The sequence below is a fragment of the Solanum dulcamara genome, chromosome 8, assembly GCF_947179165.1.
Source record: "Solanum dulcamara chromosome 8, daSolDulc1.2, whole genome shotgun sequence".
Lineage (NCBI taxonomy): Eukaryota > Viridiplantae > Streptophyta > Magnoliopsida > Solanales > Solanaceae > Solanum > Solanum dulcamara.
The window spans coordinates 75,293,146-75,313,187 of NC_077244.1; the positions used below are offsets into that span (position 1 = coordinate 75,293,146).

At 34.0% G+C, this 20,042-nt stretch overlaps 2 protein-coding genes across 7 annotated transcripts; one reads left to right on the forward strand and one right to left on the reverse strand.

The window, feature by feature from the left end:
• Positions 1 to 2,622: 2,622 nt before the first annotated feature.
• On the forward strand, positions 2,623 to 12,520 carry LOC129899164 (uncharacterized). 6 transcript variants are annotated; one of them, XR_008769485.1, is made up of 2 exons: positions 2,623 to 3,130; positions 8,100 to 8,823. XR_008769485.1 is itself a non-coding variant. In XM_055974005.1 (2 exons), exon 2 carries the CDS (start codon positions 11,579 to 11,581, stop codon positions 12,314 to 12,316), a length of 738 nt encoding a protein of 245 aa, XP_055829980.1. In that variant the 5' UTR covers positions 2,623 to 3,130; positions 10,405 to 11,578; the 3' UTR covers positions 12,317 to 12,520. The 6 variants fall into 6 exon arrangements, 1 of the variants encoding a protein (XP_055829980.1); XR_008769484.1 differs by having other exon boundaries at positions 8,134 to 8,823; XR_008769483.1 differs by having other exon boundaries at positions 8,147 to 8,823.
• Positions 12,521 to 15,275: 2,755 nt separating this feature from the next.
• Positions 15,276 to 20,042, reverse strand: LOC129899672 (uncharacterized). Its single transcript, XM_055974694.1, has 7 exons — positions 19,261 to 20,042; positions 18,378 to 18,499; positions 16,878 to 17,837; positions 16,488 to 16,791; positions 16,032 to 16,197; positions 15,759 to 15,873; positions 15,276 to 15,602 (listed from the first exon to the last, which is right to left on the reverse strand). The coding sequence occupies exons 1-7, from the start codon at positions 19,816 to 19,818 to the stop codon at positions 15,485 to 15,487; spliced, it is 2,343 nt and encodes a 780-aa protein (XP_055830669.1). The 5' UTR covers positions 19,819 to 20,042; the 3' UTR covers positions 15,276 to 15,484.

Here is a 20,042-nt window from a genome sequence, read left to right on the forward strand (position 1 = left end):
CATTAATTGTATAGTGAAATATACAAACGATATACAAAAACTGCGAATTGTACAGCAAATTATACAAACGCTGCTATAATTATAGCTACAAATTATAATTAACAAACTATAATTATGAAACATAATTAAAATATTTTTTAGGGCTATATGAGATAATTCCCCTTGAAAAATATGCTTGGGCTTTTCCCATTCATATATAAACGGAAACCTTTGGATTCTAATACATGTTGGGTTGTGATAGGTTCCATGCACACTTGGCCCACAACTAGGGGTTTCCAATGCTTTGAGTATTGTATTTTTCCTAGATATATATTAGACAAAGTATTCCCCCTTTTGTCAACTATATATTATTGTTTAGCTAGTAAAATCTTTCATTATCTCCCTTGGAACTAATGGAATAAAGTAATTTATTTATTTTGACTTAATTAGTACAATTAGTGAAGATTAGGGTAAAGATATAAGATAGTGAGTAACCATACAATCATTGATTTGCTTAGTTTAAGGATATTACGAGGATCTCATGTTTTTATAATGGATATAAATGGGATTGAATAAATTATAATATATAATTTGCGTTTGTGCAATTATTTCGATAGTGATTGTGGATAATAGAACAAATCATGAAAATTGACGTACTAATTGCCTAATTATTAGCTCTTGTCATCAGTCTCAACACACATTCCTTCAACCACAGAAAAAAAAGGAGAGAATATTAAAGGGGGATTGTGTTGGATGTTTGGTGTGAATTGGTTTAATCATATGACTTTTGGGTTAGTTGATGAATGGACTTCGTCCTATAAAAGAAAGAAGGAAAGAAATTTTTCGAGAAACACTTTCACTCTATTTTAAATATTTGGAAAGATACTTATCGTCGGTATCGCTCGATTTTAACTTTGATAAAACGATTTAGTTAATTGATATAACCTGTTTTTTGTAACAACAAAAAACATATATACCTAAAATATGAACAAATACCTTTATTGGTTATAAATTCAGAAGACATTTTTCAAATTTTACTCGTTAAAATTCAAATACTTCTTGCCTCTTCTTCTGCATTGTTTGTTTTTATAAAAATAAAAGTAAGCAGCACGTGTGATTTGCACTGTTCTAATTTGAGTTCGCCAGAAGTTTTGTAATTTGAAGTGTTGTGTTTTTATATAATGTTTATTATGTTATATTCTGAGAGGAATTAGTCTGAAATATATGATGCTCATGTTTAATTTATTTTTAATTACAAATTCTGCTTCATTAAATCAGAAAACAAGATATTGAATAACACTCTACTAATTAATTTAATAAACTCTCGAGCTAGATTAAAAGTTCTTTCATCTTTTCTTTTTACATGAATGTTATGTTCAAGTTAACTTCTGCGCACTCTAACTATTCAATCAGGTACATACGGACATAAATATCGAATAATTTGACCACTAAAATTTAAGAAAGTATTGCTAACTATGGAGCCACAAGGATACAAAGAATTGAAAATTCCATGTGAATTGTATCAACATCAAGATGGAGTGGGATTTGATGTACAATTCCAAATTCCCAAATGGTATCCAATGCCATGCAGATTGTAATATATTTATTGTAACAAAGACAAGTTGCAAGAAAGAGACAGGGTGAAGGAAGAGATAAGAAAGCTACGGTGGCCGTAAGATCAGGGAGACAACTATATACCTTCCTGCTAAAACTACTGCCTGTCTCTCTAAAATATAAATTCCAAAACAAAAATTTGTAAGTAGACGGCTTAATTGGATTTTTTTTTATTGCGATGTAGATTTATAGGCAAAATTTTTAAAATTACTTATTGTAAAAACTATTTTCAAAAAGTACCTATAAAAAGCAACAGTCAGTAATATACACATGAAACTAGACAGAATTGAAACTAGTCGACTAAAAAATGTCATAATACTTATTATAAGTTGTGGAGAATAACAGATAAGATTAGCTAGGATTGAAACTAGTCTAACAAAAAAATGTCATAATACTCATGGTAAGTTGTTGATCAATTATTAAAAATTATCTTACTTTAACAAATAATTATATTGGTCGAGTAATCCTTTTTTTATCATTATTTTCTAACCACTTTCCCGATTAGATGAATCTTTATCATTATATATTAAAAATTAATACGTAAAAATATTAAGGAGAAATACAGAATAACCTTACATATTGTTCTTGTAATGTTGTGTAGTTGGATATTATACAAACTCAACACGTTACTACATTTTTCAAATATAAGTTATTTGTCCTCGTCTATTCTATGTTTACAAAAGTCTAAAACAAAGCCAATTATTATTATATGTACAATGTCGATTCAAATTCAACTTTCAAACAATAGAAACTAATTTAATGTTGTGCAAATGTATATCTCCCATGGTCACAAGTTATATAATAATGCTATTGTCTCGTAATACAAAGATATAGTGAAATGATTGAAATTTCTCTATATCGGAGAAATTCTGGATATCAAATGATTATATATAAAAAAAATGGGCTACTGGCTGTCATACTATAAGGTGAAAGCATTGTGAATGTAGACTGAAAGGGTACATTATTGATGAAACAGACTACATAAGGAAAACGGAACGAACATTAATTTGGAAACAAGAAGACGTAATTTCCTTTAACAAGATAAGAAAGAAAATAAAAAAACAAAAAATTGAACCAACCCCCTCTCCTTCCCTCCCCCCACCCACCCCTCTTTCCATCTCCATCTATTTTCAACCTAGCTACTTTTATCATTTTTCATTTCATCTACCAAATATTCCATTGCCAAAATAAATAAATAAAAAAAATCCCTTATTAAACTTCATGTCAGATCCTCAAATTTTAAATCAAAATTTTCCCAAAAAACATCATGAAGAAGAAATATTAGAGACAAACATATTAGTACTAAACAATAGTTCTAGTACTACTTCTAGGCATAATATTGATGAAGAGTTGTGTCGAACGCCAACTTGTCGGAAAAACAAGATTCCGATAGTCGGAAGCTGCCCTCCCCCGGCTCCGAAGAAACCAAAAAACTTATTGCTTAGTAAGAGAAAGTTTCCACGATTCGAATTTTTTGAAATTGGTGGAAATGAAGAGTTGGAGAAGTTCTTCATATCATGCACTGATATTTCTCGAGGTATGGCTGTTAAGAAAAGACTTCTCATGAATTAAATTAGTTTTATATCCAAAGTATTAATTAATTTCATGTGAATTATAAGACATATTATAGCCCTTGATTTTTTAGGGTTGATAAGTTCTCTATTCACGTTATATTATATTATATTCTCTGTTTTTAATAGAATAGATATATAGCTACGTGATGAATAAAATGATGTGTGGAAATTATGGTATAGTACCATAGTTGATATGTATAAAAATCTTGCATTATATGTTTCCTTTTACTATGAATAAGTTGTGCGAAAAAATATCTTTGTTCCTTTTTATTCCGTAATAACTATTGCACGAATTAAGGTTTTATTGGAAAATTATTGTTTTTTGAGTTTTCATCATTGTTAATAATTAGGCTCGTAGTTTTGATTGATTGAAAATGCTCATAAATCATATGAATCTGCTAAAGATTTAAACTATTGTTGCTGTAAAATAGATCAAAATTTCAATAATGAGTATTGTTTTCACCTCAACAATTGAAGATTTGAAGTATTATATTCCCCCTTAAGAAAATATTAATTTAAAAAATAATTTAATTAAAGTGATGTTCCTAAACATAACATTTATTACCTTTTTTTCTTTCTTTTCACTAGAGTTATAATCTCTATGTATATTTATTGAAGTAAACACATAAAAAGATGATTAATTCTCTCTTAATATTTTAAAATGATAAATATTATTTTTAATTAATTATTTATAATAATTATGACAAGTAAAATAAATAGGAAGGAGTATTAAAATAGGAGTTAAATCCTCTAAGAAGAAGTTTAACAATTGGCTAGCACCCACTCAAATAAGGTGGCTTTCTTTAAAACAATAATATCCTTAAAATTACGTCGAGAGTTCAATGACGATTATTGTCGACGAATTTTTGTGTTTGGTATATGGAGGGAAAACTTTTCCAAAAATATGTCTGTAAATCTTTTCATGTTTGATTATTCAATTCGTTTGAAGAGCATTTTTTTTAGGAAAGACGTTTTTTAAAAATAAAAAATAATATTTTTTGTGATAAAAGTAATGAAAGCAAATTTTAAGTGTAATTCTATATCCCCCATCCTGCATACATGATATCTCTACCCTCTCCCCTCAACCGGCCTCCTTTCTACTCATAGTATTTACGTAGGTTATATATAAATGTGAACGTAAGTGAGGAATCTGCAAAAGAAGAAGAAGAAGAAAAAGAAGAAGAAAAAGAGGAAGAGGAAGAGGAAGAGGAAGAGGAAGAAGAAGAATATATATTGAACTCTCATTGAATTAATCTCAAAGCTCACTAATTACAATAGCTAACTGCTATATCTATAGCAGTGGTTAGTTTGTAACTGAATTTGTTATCTAACTAATCTGTTGAATAGTTAGTTATAACTACTAATCAGTAATTGAGTAATCTACCCTTGCTTCTAACTAACTTCTCATTAACACACTAATCTTCTTATCAACTTTTATATCACAACACTCTCCTTCAAGCTGGGAGGTGCAAAGATATTCAAAACTCCTAGATTGGATAGAAGGTGTTCATGTTGAACTCTAGACACTCCTTTGGTTAATACATATGCAGGTTGTTCCTGAGTTGGCAGATAGTTCACTTTGATCAAACCTTGTTGTAACCTTTCTCTAATGAAGTGACAATCTATTTCTATGTGCTTTGTCTTTTCACGGTATACTGGATTTGCTGCAATCTGAATTGCAGTCTTGCTATCACTATATACTTGCACTGGCAACTTGACTTCAGCCTCTACTTCTTTCAGCATTCCAAGCAACCATACCAATTCTGATACAGTAGAAGTCATGTTCCTATACTCAGCCTCAACTGAGTTCCTTGATACTGTGGTGTGCTTCTTAGCCTTCCATGATACCAAAGACTTTCCAATCTTAATCATGTAACCTGTAACAGACTTTCTGGTGAGTGGACAAGAGGCCCAATCTGCATCACAAAATGCAGTAACCTGATTATCTGAGCAACTGGACAGTAGTATGCCTTGTCCAGGTTGCCTCTTTTAAGTACCTAACTAATCTTAATGCAACATCCAAGTGTGACTTTTTTGGTTGATGTAGAAACTGACTCAATGTCTTAGTACTGAAAGCTATGTCTGGCCTTGTCATATTAAGATACAAAAGTTTGCCTATCAATCTTTGATACAATGTTTGATCTACTAAGGGATCATCTGATTCTTCTTGCTTCTTATTCACATGCTCATCATACTATTTTGATGTTAATTTGATATTAACATCTATAGGTGTTCCTGCAGGCTTAGATACTGTCATGCCTGCCTATGCTATAAGCTCAAGAGCATACTTTCTCTGATGTATTAGTATTTCTTCTGTTGACCTTATAAATTTAATTCCTAGAAAATATTTGAGTTCTCCCAAGTCTTTCATCTTAAAGGCCTGTTGTAAAGCCTTCTTTGTCTCTTCAATCAACTTCAGATTGCTGCCAGTTATCAATATGTCATCTACATACACAAGCACAATTACAATTCATTTTATTGATTTGTTGATGAACAAAGAATAATCATATTGACTCTGTTTAAACTTGAGATTAATAAGAGCTTCAGTAAGCTTGTGATTCCATTGCCTTGGGGCTTGCTTGAGTCCATATAAGGACTTTTTCAATATGCACACCTTCCCCCTTGACTGACAAACCCTTGAGGAAGGTGCATATAGATTTCATGATCCAAATCTCCTTGAAGAAATGCATTGAAGACATCCATCTAATGAATATTCCACTGTTTGGAGGCTGCAAGAGACAATATAGATCTCACTGTAACCATCTTCACAACTGAAGAGAAAGTTTCTTTGTAATCAATCCCTTCTTGCTAACTATACCCTTTTGCAACCAACCTTGCTTTGAACCTTTCTATTTCTCCTATAAATTTGTACTTAACTTTATAAATCTATCTGCACCCAATGGGTCTCTTCCCTGGTGGTAAGTCAGTGATCTTCTAGGTCTTGTTACTTTTCAAAGTCTGAATCTCAGTAAGGTCCTTAATAGCTTCTGAATAACTATTGGGTTCTGTCACAGTGGAGGTAGCAGCAATATAGCATTGATAGACAAAATATAGATGAGAGTATCTTACATAGTTAGACAAGGGATACTGCACATCTGTGGTGGTAGTGAGGGACACAAAATCCTTCAACCAAGTAAGAGCTTGTTTAGGCCTAGTAGCCCTTCTAGTAATAGGAGGAACTCCCTCAGAGGAAGAATGAGTAAGGATTGATTCTTCAAGGCTAGCTACATTAGTAGGCATACTTGAGAGTTCAGTGTTATCAAGTACCTCAAAAGAATCAAGATTCACAGCATTCTGCTCTACAGTAGCCTGTACCTCATCTGTAATTACACCTTCTGATGATGTAGTGGTACTTCTGAGTAACAAAGGAGAAGGATGCATAAACTCTTGAATATCTCCTTCTAACACCTACATGTGTCTACAAACAGATGCTGTGTGGCATAACTATCAGAAGTGGCAAAAGGAAATATATCTTTCCTGAAAATAACATCTCTACTTGTAAAGAAGGATCTGGTAGTTAGATCAAATAAAATATATCTTTTTTGTACTTCAGAGTAACCCATGTAAACTTTTGACCTTGATCTGGGCATTAGTTTATTATGTTCAGTGAGATTTTTCGCAAACACCAGGCATACAAGTGTCCTCAACTGAGACAACATTGGTTTGATGCCATATAGCCTTTCAAAAGGAGTGTGATACTCAAGTACACTACTGGGTAACCTGTTAAATAGATAAGTTGCAACTAATACACAGTGTCCCCAATACTTAATAGGTATTTTAGCTTGAAACCTTAAAGCTCTTGTTATCTCTAGCAGATGTCTGTGCTTTCTCTCATCAACACCATTTTGCTGAGGGGTATAAGGACAAGACCTTTAATGGGCAATTCTCAAATCAGTTAACATGTTAGCACACACTAAATTGAAAAATTATGTGCCATTGTCAAATCTTAGGACCTTGACTTGTTTGTCAAATTAATTTCTAACATACTGGAAAACATTCAAAGAGACACATACATCTGACTTCTGTTGAAGCAGAAATAACCAGGTAATTCTGGAGAAATCATCAACTATTGTAAGAAAGTACTTATTGCCATCTAAGGTAGCTGTATTATAGGGTCCCCAGAGATCAACATGTATCAAGTCAAAATAACTATTACTTCTGATCCTACTAGAAGGAAAAACAAGTCTTGTTTATTTGGCAAAGGAAAAACTAAGCACTTAGACACTTTACACAAGCTTTGTTTATTTATATCAAACATCTTAGCAAGTACCATTGAGGACACATGTCCTAGTCTTTTATGCCATATCTCTATATTTGACTCTTGAATTTTTGCATGAACTTTATCTACAGTAAATGCAGTCTCTTGAAAATCACTGATATTTCTTTGAGTTAGTGTGCTCCACAACAGGTACAGATCTCCTTTTTCTTTACCAACTTCCTTCACCTTCCTAGTGTAGAGCTCTTAGAAAAACACAGAAGTCAGGGAAGAAGGAGACTGAACATCTTAACTCCTTTGTGATTTTGCTGACAGACATGAGATTATACTTGAACTCAGGTATATGAAATACATTGGTAATCACACTTCTAGCTGATAAACTACAAGAACCAATATGCGTCACATTAGTAGTACCACCATTTGGCAAACAAACATCTTTCGGAACAGCTAATCCTAACTTGTTCCTTCCTAACAAAGCTAGTTTAATTGATCGATTCCATAAGGTGTAGTTCTCCACACCAAGCAGCTGAAATGAGGATGATTATAGTCAATACCTTGTCCTTGTATGGAATTACTATTCCAAGAGAAAGGTATATCAACTCGTTGAGCATTGTTGTGGTTCTGATTGAGATTCTGAGATGAATCTAGTGTCGTTTCACCCGACATTTCTTCAATTTCTGAAAGTACTAAATTCCTTTGAAATTTTGTTGCGGAAGTAAATGCTGAATGCAGATTTCAACTTCAATGGAGCTTCGATCTGCAGATCAATCTTAAAATTGGATGAATCTATGAATCTAGTTTTGATTCTTTGACTCAAAAACCATATCACTTCTCACAGTAATCACTGTGACAAAGCTCTGATACCATGAACGTAAGTGAGGAGTCTGCAGAAGAAGAAGAAGAAGAAAAACAGCTATTGAACTCTCATTGAATTAATCTCAAAGCTCACTGATTACAATAGCTAACTGCTGTATATATAACAGTGGTTAGTTTGCAACTGAATTTGTTATCTAACTAATTTGTTGAATAGTTAGTTATAACTACTAATCAGTAATTGACTAATCTACCCTTGCTTCTAACTAACTTCTCATCAACACACAAATCTTTTTATCGGCTTTTATATCACAACAAAATGACTTTAAAAGAATAACTTTTACTTAATTATTACTTTGCAAATATAAAAATAAATTAATAAAAAAATACATATTCATGTTCCTTCCTATTAAACTCACCCTAAGTTACTCAGTCTTTGACAATCGAACTACCAAATAATGATTTTCAAACGATTTGCGTTGATAAATTAATTTAAAAGAATTATCTATATTCTTTGACTATGGGCTCCTAGCTAATAACACTTCCATTGACATTCTTAACAATGCTTTTTTTTTCTGTCTTTAATAATAAGATTGACCTACATATTAACTAACTAATTAAGATAAATTGGATTGAATTTAATCTGTATGAATTCCGACGCAAGCTTGTAAATGAAAATTATAAATTCTCATAGCATTTTTTTTTTTGAAATTAGCTATAAATTTTCACGTCAATCCATTGTTTAATAACTCGCAACTAATAGAACTTTTTGATAATTCATTGTTAATCCATTTCTAAATAAGATTAGCGACAAGTTTCTTGTTTAAAAGTTGTAACTGGATTGAATTGGGTTTGGACTAATTAATTTGAAAAGGAATGACGTTTTGTTGCATTTAATTGCATGATTTGTTTTTCAAATATAATGATCTTAATTTTTGCCCCTAACAATTAAACTGATGCCTTTTTTAAGGGTGCGGCAATATAAATTTATACATGCCCCGCAATAAATTATTTGTTTTGAGCGCTAAAAATTAAAGAACAACACAAAATCGGGGCAAAAATGCAAATGTCCCAAGTTATTGAGTGTACTATTTGCCCAATAAGTGTTTTTGTTTGGGTTTGTCCATATATTTATATTCCTGCGGTAGTATGGTCCGTTATAGGTTCATTATCAACCAGGTAGCAAAAATAGAGTCAACTAGGCTGAATATTTCTATTTAGACCCATCCATTTTGGTTGACGTACAATAGTACAGTAAAATTAATAATTCTATTTTGTTTTTTTACAACATCGGAAAGCATAGTGTTCGAGATTTAAAACTATTCAATCTAGGAATATTTCTTTAGAAAATTAACAAAGGACATGTCCAAATGTCTGAACGCCTAACTAATTTTCAGTGGACCAATTAAGGATGTGACAATATATGATAAGCAACGTGAGTATTTAAAGCGTAGACAATCATATAGAATCGACCATATGACTTGTTAGTACAATTTTATCGTATGCCTTAGAATGTTGCACATTATTAATTAATATGGTTACAAATCAAAGTCACCCTCAACATATTTAATTAATAGATACATGCACATATCTTTTAATGACAGAGTAAAAATTTTTATTAAGAAAATATAAAAAGATAAATACACATATCAAAGACTAAGAGAATTCTCAATATTTACTATGGTTGTTTTTTAATTTGGATAGATAAGTCACTGGATTCATGAATATATTAAAATTCCTTAATTAGAACTCTAGTCAATGGCGTTTGACCCCATCACTAGTATTTATTGAAGGATTTGAATTGAATTATAAGAAATTAAACCAAGTAAAAGAAAATGAAAAATAGAACTCCAACTGCGACTGAACTATAATTTGGATAGGATAGACGAGAGTTGTTGACAGTATTATATTGGATGAATAATGTCCATTCTATATATTTATATATTCCTACTTATAATTATGGTGTCAACTGTCACCGTCATGGCCCAAGTCCAGTGGTAGTATGGTCCGATAGCGTTCATAATCCGAAACAAGGTAACTGTTCGCGATAAATTTTTGTGATGCTGAAAATTAATTGCAATCAAAATAAAAAAAAAGTAATTTTATTGATGAATCTTTGTGAGTATAATTTCGCTGTTCTCTTGATTCTTCTCTCCTAATATGTTTCCGTAATTCGAGGATCAACAGTAGCTTATTTCTCGAATGTAGACTTTCTTGAGATATTTTTGATCTCCGGGAACGTCGTAAATACTTCGTCGTCTTAAGTCGATCTTCGAAAAGAACTCTGCTGACCACTCCTTCGAAGAACTATATAGTTGGTGTTGTAGCTTTTCTCCAATGCTTGCAAAATGTCCTCAGAAAATTATGTAACCTTTCTATTTATAGTTATAGGGAGGCAGTCCAAATGTGGGTGAACTCTTTTGCCTTCTTCTGATTGATTCTTGTAAGTCTTCAAGCTTATCACAAATACTATGTGATAAGGTTGTTTTTTGATTGATTGTTGGATTTTGATCAGAATTGCCACATTATTTGAACACATGTCATTCTTTTGTTGGTCTTGAACTTGACTGGGATGCCAAGTCACCTTGACATGTGGCATGAGTTTGAACCTCAAGATGAAATGGACCTTGGACTTGAATTTAATAAAATGGACGTATTTATAAATTATGCGGTCCAAATTAATTATTCAACCCAAAAATATGAATTAAATTCAAATTTGGTATGAATTAAATCCAATAAAATTTATGTGTCTACATATGCCTCTTACTTCAAGACTTGTTGAGTGTAGATTTATTGAAATGAGACGAAGCTTGAAATACCTGATGACAAAGAGCCGACACATTTCTTTCTCCCTTTATTTTTTGTTTGTTTTTCTTACAACGAAAGATATATTATTTTTAAATAGCAAATTTGAGCCACCGTGAAATTACCTTGCAAATTATCTCAAATCTATTTAATACATTTTTTAATATAACTATAAAATCTGCGCAAAAGATATTAATTTCCAAAAATCTGCCCCTGAATCCCCACATATTATTAACAAACGAAAAAAAATGATCTTGTCTAGAATCCTCTTAATTATTCGTTTTTCATTTTCTCATTATAAGCTGCTCAAAATTTTAAAAAAGAAAAACGAAAATTGAGGAAGAAAGATGTAATCTTCCTCCAGAAATTTCTTTACTCTTCATTCTTACCCCCCACGTATCTTGTAATAATCCATTATTTCAACACCTGTCGTCCACGTGTCACTCTCTTAGAAACCTCTCATCAGTGAAAAAGCTAAAAATCCCACCTCTTCATAATTTCATATACCTTAGCCGCTCCACCGTAATTTTTCACACACTCCAAAAAAGAGAGGGAAAACAACAAATAAAAATCGAACATGGCACCAAAGAAACGTGGAGGAAGGGCCCGTGCCACGGTGGTCACCGCCCGAAAAGTGGTGGAAGAAACCGTCTCCGTCATCGTAACTCCGGTCGCCGGTGAAACGGAGACCGAAAGTCAAACTTTATTGACTGAAGAAAATCAATCATTCGAAATACTAACACCACCTACTTCCGAAGAAGTAGCAACACCTAAGAGAACCATTAATATTCAAGACAAATCCGTGGCCCAACAAAGGAAACCCGACCCGGCCCAACAAGTAGATGAAGACGAAACTCAACCAGCTGAAGAGCCAGAAGAGATGCCCACACCTCCGAAAATGGAAGCGGATCAAAACAAAGCCCAGAAGAGGAAACCCGACCCGGCCCAGAAAGCAAAAGGAGGAGGAGGAGAGAGGAAAAAGAAGAGGGCGAAAGTGGGTGGAGGAGTGGGACCCAGCGAAGGGTACAGAAGGTATGTGTTTAGGGTGATGAAGCAAGTTCATCCAGATATGGGAATTTCATCAAAGGCTATGACGATATTGAATAATTTGATGGGTGATATGTTCGAGAGGATTGCCAATGAAGCGGCGATTCTCTCGAAGTACGTGGGCCGGGCCACGTTGGCGTCGGTGGATATTCAGGATGCGGTGAAATTGGTGCTGCCTGGGGAGCTAGGGAAGCATGCAATTGCTGAAGGGACAAAAGCTGTTGCTAACTATGTATCTAGTGTCGAGAAGGCCAAGTCCAAGCCATAATTGTTGTTAGTTAGTTGGCTAGCTCTTGTGAATAATTAGCTTCATGTTTAATTCATTTTGGTTTACGCTTTTTTTTTTTGGTGCTTAATTTGGGAAATCACTTCATGCAAATTTCAAGCTCTTTTTTGTGATCTTATTATTATTTGCATGCATGTGAAGTCGATGCGTATATATCTTGGCGATGCGGATGAATTAGATGTTAAAATACTACTACTATGTCTCTGTTGTACTACTACTGCCTTCGTTTTTTGTCTGTTTCTTTAGTAATAACATTTCAACTTTATCTTAAATTAGTTTAATTGACGTAATGTAGTGAGAAAATTTTGTACTTTTTAAGTCCTGTAACATACAAAATACCAAGAAAGCTTCCTCTGAAGGTTCTACGCTTTTAACCCTAGCCATATCCTCCCTCTAATATAACAATATTATAGACAACAACTCTGCATTTTGCTTAATTCGACGTTAATAAAATGGTGAAACTAATTAGGTGCTGCCGACATGTGTCGACACGTGGCTCCCTTCATACATAGTCGTCTCCTATATATATGTTGGTGGCGATTTCAGAATTTGAATTCTATATAATCCAGGTTTCAAAAGTTAGAATCTTATGAATTTGGAACTTAAAATATAGCAATTTAAGTTTTAATAATTGAATAAGAAATTTAATATTGATACATATGTTTTATTTGTACAATACATTGGATTATTTGTTGTGCATATGTATTATTTGTTCTGATGAATAGGGTTCCACTTGTAATTGACAGCGACTATGGGTGTGTTTGGTAGGAAGGAAAATGTTTTCCTAAAAAGAGCTTTTTAAAAAAAAAAAACGTTGGTTTTTAAATTATTTTCTCATGTTTGGTTAGTGACTGAAATATTTTTCAGTACTTGACCCCAACCTGAGCCAAACACCTGATTTTGACTCGAGACCCGATCGAGAATTGACCCTACCCCGACCTCACTCGAGACCCAATTGAAGACCCCGACCCTCGAGACTCGAGACCCCGACCCCACTAGAGACCCAAGCTCGATCCCAGTGGCGAAATCAGAATTTTTAATAAGGGGGTTCAAAATCTAAAAAAGTAGACACACGAACTAGCCGAAGGGGGTTCAACATCTACTATTTATATATAAAAAAATATTTTATCCATGTATAAATAGTATAATTTTTCGTCGAAGGGGGTTCAGATGAACCCCCTGGACACCATGTGGCTCCGCCACTGCTCGACCCCAATTGAAGACCTCGACCTGAAATTCGGCTCTCGACACTCGATTCGACCCCAACCCCACTCGAGATTCGATTCTGATCTCGATCCTCAACACGAGACTCCAACCTGAGACCCCTGACCTCGACTCGAGGCCCGAGAATTTGACTCCGACTTTGAGATTCGATCTGAGATTCAATTCCGACTCTTAAACTCCACTCAAGATCCAAGATAATATCGAGAATCGACATGTGAAACTAATTAAGTTAAAGATAGGAAGTTGAGGCTAGAAGTTAAAATGATTTTGAAAAAATCATCTTCAAAATCATTTGAAAAATGTTTTCCTTATCTTCTGAAGGAAGTCATTTTTCTTTAAATTTGAGGAAAATACACCCTATATGAATTCTCATTTCGAATGATAGTAATAGCTCAATTCTACTGAAGCAAAGATAGTCCAATACATTGGATCATTTCGCTAACAAACAATGCTTTCTATACTTACCGACCAATAACATGAAAAGATTAGAAGAGGAAGAAAAATAGATTACCTTGCAACACATTTCACATTTGTACAAAGTTGGAAGTGAGTAAAATCTATATAAACAGATGAATCTACTCATCACTTAAATCATAATTTACATACGGAAAATGGTCAAATATATCCCTGTACTATTGGAAATAGTTTAAATATATCCTTCGTTATATTTTCGGGCTAAATATACCCCTCCTGTTATATTTTCGGTTCAAAAATACCCTCTCATTATACTTTGGTACAAATTCGCCCTTAATTTTAACGGAAGAATACTTGAAAAGCTCAAATTTAAATAACTCATTCTCAATTTTAAATATCTGATTTTTTTAGGAATAAATAAAATTTTCAAATACTAATTTGAGTTTTTTTTCCCTAGAAATGACAATACAGTACTAATACATGAAATTTCTAAGTATTAATTTGAGAGTTTTTTTCTTACAAAATGATAAGACAGAAAACGTTGCAAAATAATTTTGCAGCATAATTTGTCTTTATCATTTTGTAGGAAAAAAAGACTCAAATTAGTATTTAGAAATTTCATGTATTAGTACTTAAAATTATGCAATGCATTTTGTATTGTCATTTCTAAGGAAAAAAAAAACTCAAATTAGTATTTGAAAATTTTATTTATTCCTAAAAAATCAGATATTTAAAATTGAGAATGAATTATTTAATTGAGCTTTTCAAGTATTCTTCTGTTAAAATTAAAGGCAAATTTGTATCAAAGTATAATGAAAAAGGTATATTTGAACTGAAAGTATAACAAGATGGGTATATTTAGCCCGAAAGTAAAACGAGGCGTATATTTAAACAATTTTCAATAGTACAAGGGTATATTTGACCCTTTTCCAATTTACATATGATGGGAAGGGATTTTATTTTTGATAATCGAGAAATCTCCGAGCTAACGCATGATCAGAAACATCATGAATAATGACCTGCACTTCTATATAAGCTTCTCTGTACATAAGCTTCAACAAGTCCATCCACAGCACACTGAGTATATACACACTATTCGATATGTGAGCACTGATGCAGCTTTCATCAAGGGAACGTAGTCGACTAGTCGATATAGATGAAAATAATGTTGGACTATAAGATTTCACCCCCCTAAAGTTGGTTTTACAAACATGAAATCTGCAAATCAAGTTCTATGTTAATGAAAATATGAAGGGTAAATTAAACATCATTAAAACCACAAAAAGGATCGTCACTGAAGGAAAGACGACTTACCCAGACAAACTAAAGCAGCAACGAATGCACGTTCTCTTATTTCATTATATCTACCTCTGCTTTACAGGTATTGTTTAGTTTTCTACCAGCTATGTACAGAAAAACCTTAATTGACGGTGCCCGGGAACACTTTTTGGACAATTTTCGTTTAGTGAACTAATTTGAGCAGTGCTGCACACGCCCAAACATGCACCAACATTACTGTATAGAAAAAGTTCGGATCACCTCAATTACTGGTGCCCGGCACATTGGACATTTTCCGTTCCACTGGACCAAATTTTCTGCACATTTTAAACATGTACACATGTGTCCACACCTGCATCAATTTCAAATGGATGATTCCCTTGAGTTTTACTAATTCAAACATCCATAAAACAGAAAAAGGGAAGAAAGAGGAGTCTCTAAGACTGCTCAAAAGAGAATCATCTATGCTCGAGAAATAAATGAACAAGGATGTTCATATATGGTTTACCTATACAGTAAGGCATCTATGCTGGTATTACAACACAAACAACAAATCCCTTTTCTCACATTATCCCATTTGGATTCATCATTCAGCAGACCGTCCTTGAATGCAGCAGCAATATCTGATCAATTGAACATGAAACTGTCATCAGAAAAAGGGGAGAAACTTTGGGTGTAAGAAGATCTGCATGCTCACAATTAGATAGAGAAATGACGTATTTCCATGAACTTTTGCAACTATAAATTGGATACAAGAACCCATTTAGACGTGAAATCTAACCTGTTGAACAAGCAAATCGATTTAAGGCTGCAGAAACATCTTGATAAACCATACGTTGCAGCTCAACTTGCATTTCCATGCACTTAAGCAACATCCTCTGCATATTGTCCATCCTCTGCTGAAGCCTAGACATGTCATTCTTCAACTCATGTATGATTTCCCAATCCTGCAGTAGGTCAAATGAGCATGAATTTCGTCTAAAACTAGTTACAAGTATGAATTAAAGATGTGTGTAGTCCTTTAGATCTTGTGGTCTTAAACTTGTCATGTAGTGTTTGAATTCAAAAACTAACTAATTATTGAAAGAAGCACTCTTTTTAAGACAGACTACAAAAGAAAGTAAGACACTTAAATTGAGACGGAGGGAGTATATCTTATAGGTACTAGAACTAACAGAAAGCAACTTCTCTAATTAACTTCAAGTAGATTTGTCAAAAATTATAAAGGTGAGCTTACTGTTCCTATGCACTGCCACGGATCTCGGAGAGGCAAATTATGATCATCTGGATCCAGGTTCCAAAGTGGCTGAGAAGGTGGCACATGTAGTGAAGTCATGGCAAAGGGGTTAGATTCACTATTTATCTGAGGCCCATCTTGATTGGCATATTCTTGAAGCAGCTCGTTTTCCGTATCATCAGGGGATGATGATGTTCCATCCATATACCATTCAGAAGCGTGACCTTGCCTTTCAATGTAAGATTGTATTAGCTGGTCTAGACTCTCACGGAAACCACTTTGAAGCAGATTAGAGACGCGCCTCCTACAGCATTAAGGAACCAGTTAAATCGCTTAAGCATCAATTTTTCGTAGATAATGAATAATCCTGTAGTAACGAGAGTCCTTTACCTTCTTAGAAGTTCTCGAAGTTCAATATTGTAAACACTGTCATCATCAGGCACATATAATGAATCAACCCTTCTCATGGATCCAGCATTCTGACCAGAAGGCATATCTAGCCAATCATTACTCTGCCAGTCCTCATGTTGTTCTTGTTCGTAGATTTGTTCTTCAGTATCATTTTCCGAACTGTCTGGGTACCAATGGTTTGCAGCACCTTCCTTCCAAATTCCACTCATGTCTTCTGCGGTAACATTTGTTGTTTCATTGTGTTCAGAAGCAGACAATTGCGCACTTTTGCCATGTTCAATAACTAGTTCATATGGCACTTCTGTTTGTCGCAAGTTGCTTTCCTCATAATCTGTGACAACGTCCTGTGGATCTTCTGCCTGAGCTAATAAAACTTGCCACTCATAATCCTCAAAAGTACTTCTTATTGAGCCATGAGAATGTCCATAGACTTCATGAGGATCAATTGCCTCACTTCTTGGTGCATCATTATCATGAAAGGATTCATGGTCTTCTCGTACATGCCCTCGAGAACCACTTTCAAAATCTGCAGTTTCCTGCAACCATTCAGTAGCACCATTCTCCGTCAAGTTCCTAATGCCAGTATTCTCTCTTACAGATACACTGAAAATAAATTCAAAATTTGATGTCTCTTGCTCAATATCCTCCTTTCCTTTGATTTGATCTGAATGTTCAGGTATTTGATTAACCGATTTTTGCTGGTTTACATGCTCAGATGTAATGCTTTCTGAGTTCCCTACTACATGAAATCCATAGGTCTCTCTCTCTTCATTATCAAGTTCAGAGCGATCATAGGACTCATCAATTATCTCTTGTTCGTTATTTGATTGAGACTGTTCACTTCGATGATGATTCAGATCATCTTTAGAAGAGGCATTTAACTGCATATCTTTTGCAGAACCACGAGCATTATCAACCAATCTGGATAAAAGTTCTTTCCTGTTTCACACACAATTTTAAGATAGAACATATGACTTTTGGGCTGATGAAATAATTAGCTAGATATTCTGTATGTGTACAAAGAACCACGACAATTGGCTGATCAAAGGGAAAACAAACTCAAAGAGTTTACCACGGAAGAAGTGAAAGCAACACAAACCAGGAAGAAATGTACACGTAGTTAAGCAAAAAGGTCAAAGGAACAGCATTATCAGGGAGGATTGATGGATTAAAGTTGAAAAATCTCATACTCTTCGACAAAGCAAATGAGGACAAATCAACGTAGAAGCACTTTAATCACAAAATTGGTACAAGAACTTCAAACAAACACAAGTCAGTGTCCACTTAATTACTAAAAAAAGTAACAAAAGAAAAGCACAATCAAGCAGTTTCTAACAAGGATTGGTAGACTAAGGCGAAAGCCATTATTTCAACAAAGCAAAAGAGAGAAATCAAGTGAGTTACTGCATTTGAAGCAGGTAATCCATGCACAGGTTTATCAAAAAGGTGAACTTTCAAAAGAAAGATACTTTGCTCTACCTTAAATAAGATACAGTATGACTTTGTCTCAGTAATCCCAATTCACTTGCGGCGTCTGATGTAATTCTTTCATCACTGGTCATCAAGCTCTCATTCCGCAGAAATCTACCCTTGAGCAATGACTAGGAGAAGGTTTTAACACTATTAGGAAAACACCAAATGTTGCACACATATTTCAATGAACTGTAGATCAATCTACAGAATGCAAACTATCATACATTCCAATCAAATATTCTTGTTATTCATATTCACTCCACTCAATTAACTAATATTCTGTATGTTTATATTCTAATCCTTAATTAACTAAATTTTCACGAACCAGGGCTTGCCAACTACTAAATTGATGTTTCTAATGCCTAAAAACTTGCTCTTGCTCTTCTTGAACTCATTTTGCATAGAGGTTATTTAATAGACATCTTTGTCATGAAATTGTCATATACGACGCAAAATCTATTTTGATGTCAATAAGTTTGTCGAATATTATTTTTAAAACAACATAGTTTTTTAATTTTTTTTCAGAATATTAATTATAGGGGAGTCATTGTACCATCTTATAGATATCAAACTTTGTCAAGATTACTTGCAAAAGATAAACAAAGTCTATCATTCTCGCCAAGTGCGTCTAGGTTTCAATCTGTCCATCTTATAGCTATCAAACTTTGTCAAGATTACTTGCAAAAGATAAACAAAGTCTATCATTCTCGCCAAGTGCATCTAGGTTTCAATCTGTCTTTCCTTTTCCCCTTTCAATTAATTTACAAATTAGCATATAAATATCTTTATGAATCCAACAGAAAATCTGCAGCCATAATGATATAACAAGAATAGACTAAAAGATTAAAAATGCACATTCCATGAAAAGCATTCTATACTCAAGTCTTACCTGAATCCGGTTGCGGTATGTGAAGTTTGATACAGGCTGACATTCCAATAAACCCTGAATTTCTCTTTTCCTTTCCATTTGAAACTTCATCAGCAAATCAAGAAGAGCTTTTCTGCCGCAATATATATGCAGGGGTTTTCTCTCTCCATTTTCAGAATGATTGACCATAACTCCATCACGCACTTGTTCGAATTGAGAACCTATATCAGCAGCGCCTGCATCTCTTGGAGAACCCTCGCCACTTTGATGAATGTTGATTTTCACCCACTCTCTTATGATTCTCACCCTTTCTCGTTCATTTTCCCCTAACCACGGTGCCCCCGAGCAGTTTTTCTTATGTGAGACACTCAATGATTGTGAATGGTCCTTTACACCTGTGCTCATCCACTCCTGAAAAACCTGCCTTACTCTCTCGCGTTCAATTTCCACAAGATCGCTAGATTGATCTGAGAGAATACTATGGTTATCCTCGGATTCATTTTCCAATACATTCTGGCTTTGAGACGTTACACATCCATTACAAGCCTCATTGGCACCTTCAACCCTAGTATTTCCCATAACGATTCCCTGATCATACAATAAAATGGGGTCTGTACTGTTTGGGTTTTCAATTTCAGTCCTCTGTTGTATTATCCCTTCTCCTCAACGAGCACGGGAATTAATCACCCCATGCTCACCCTCAAGATTTCGCCACATTTGCAAGGAAGTGAATGTGGATGCTCCGATGCTCACCCTATCTTGTTCACTCTGTCACCTTGATACCAGAGACTGCCACTCTATAA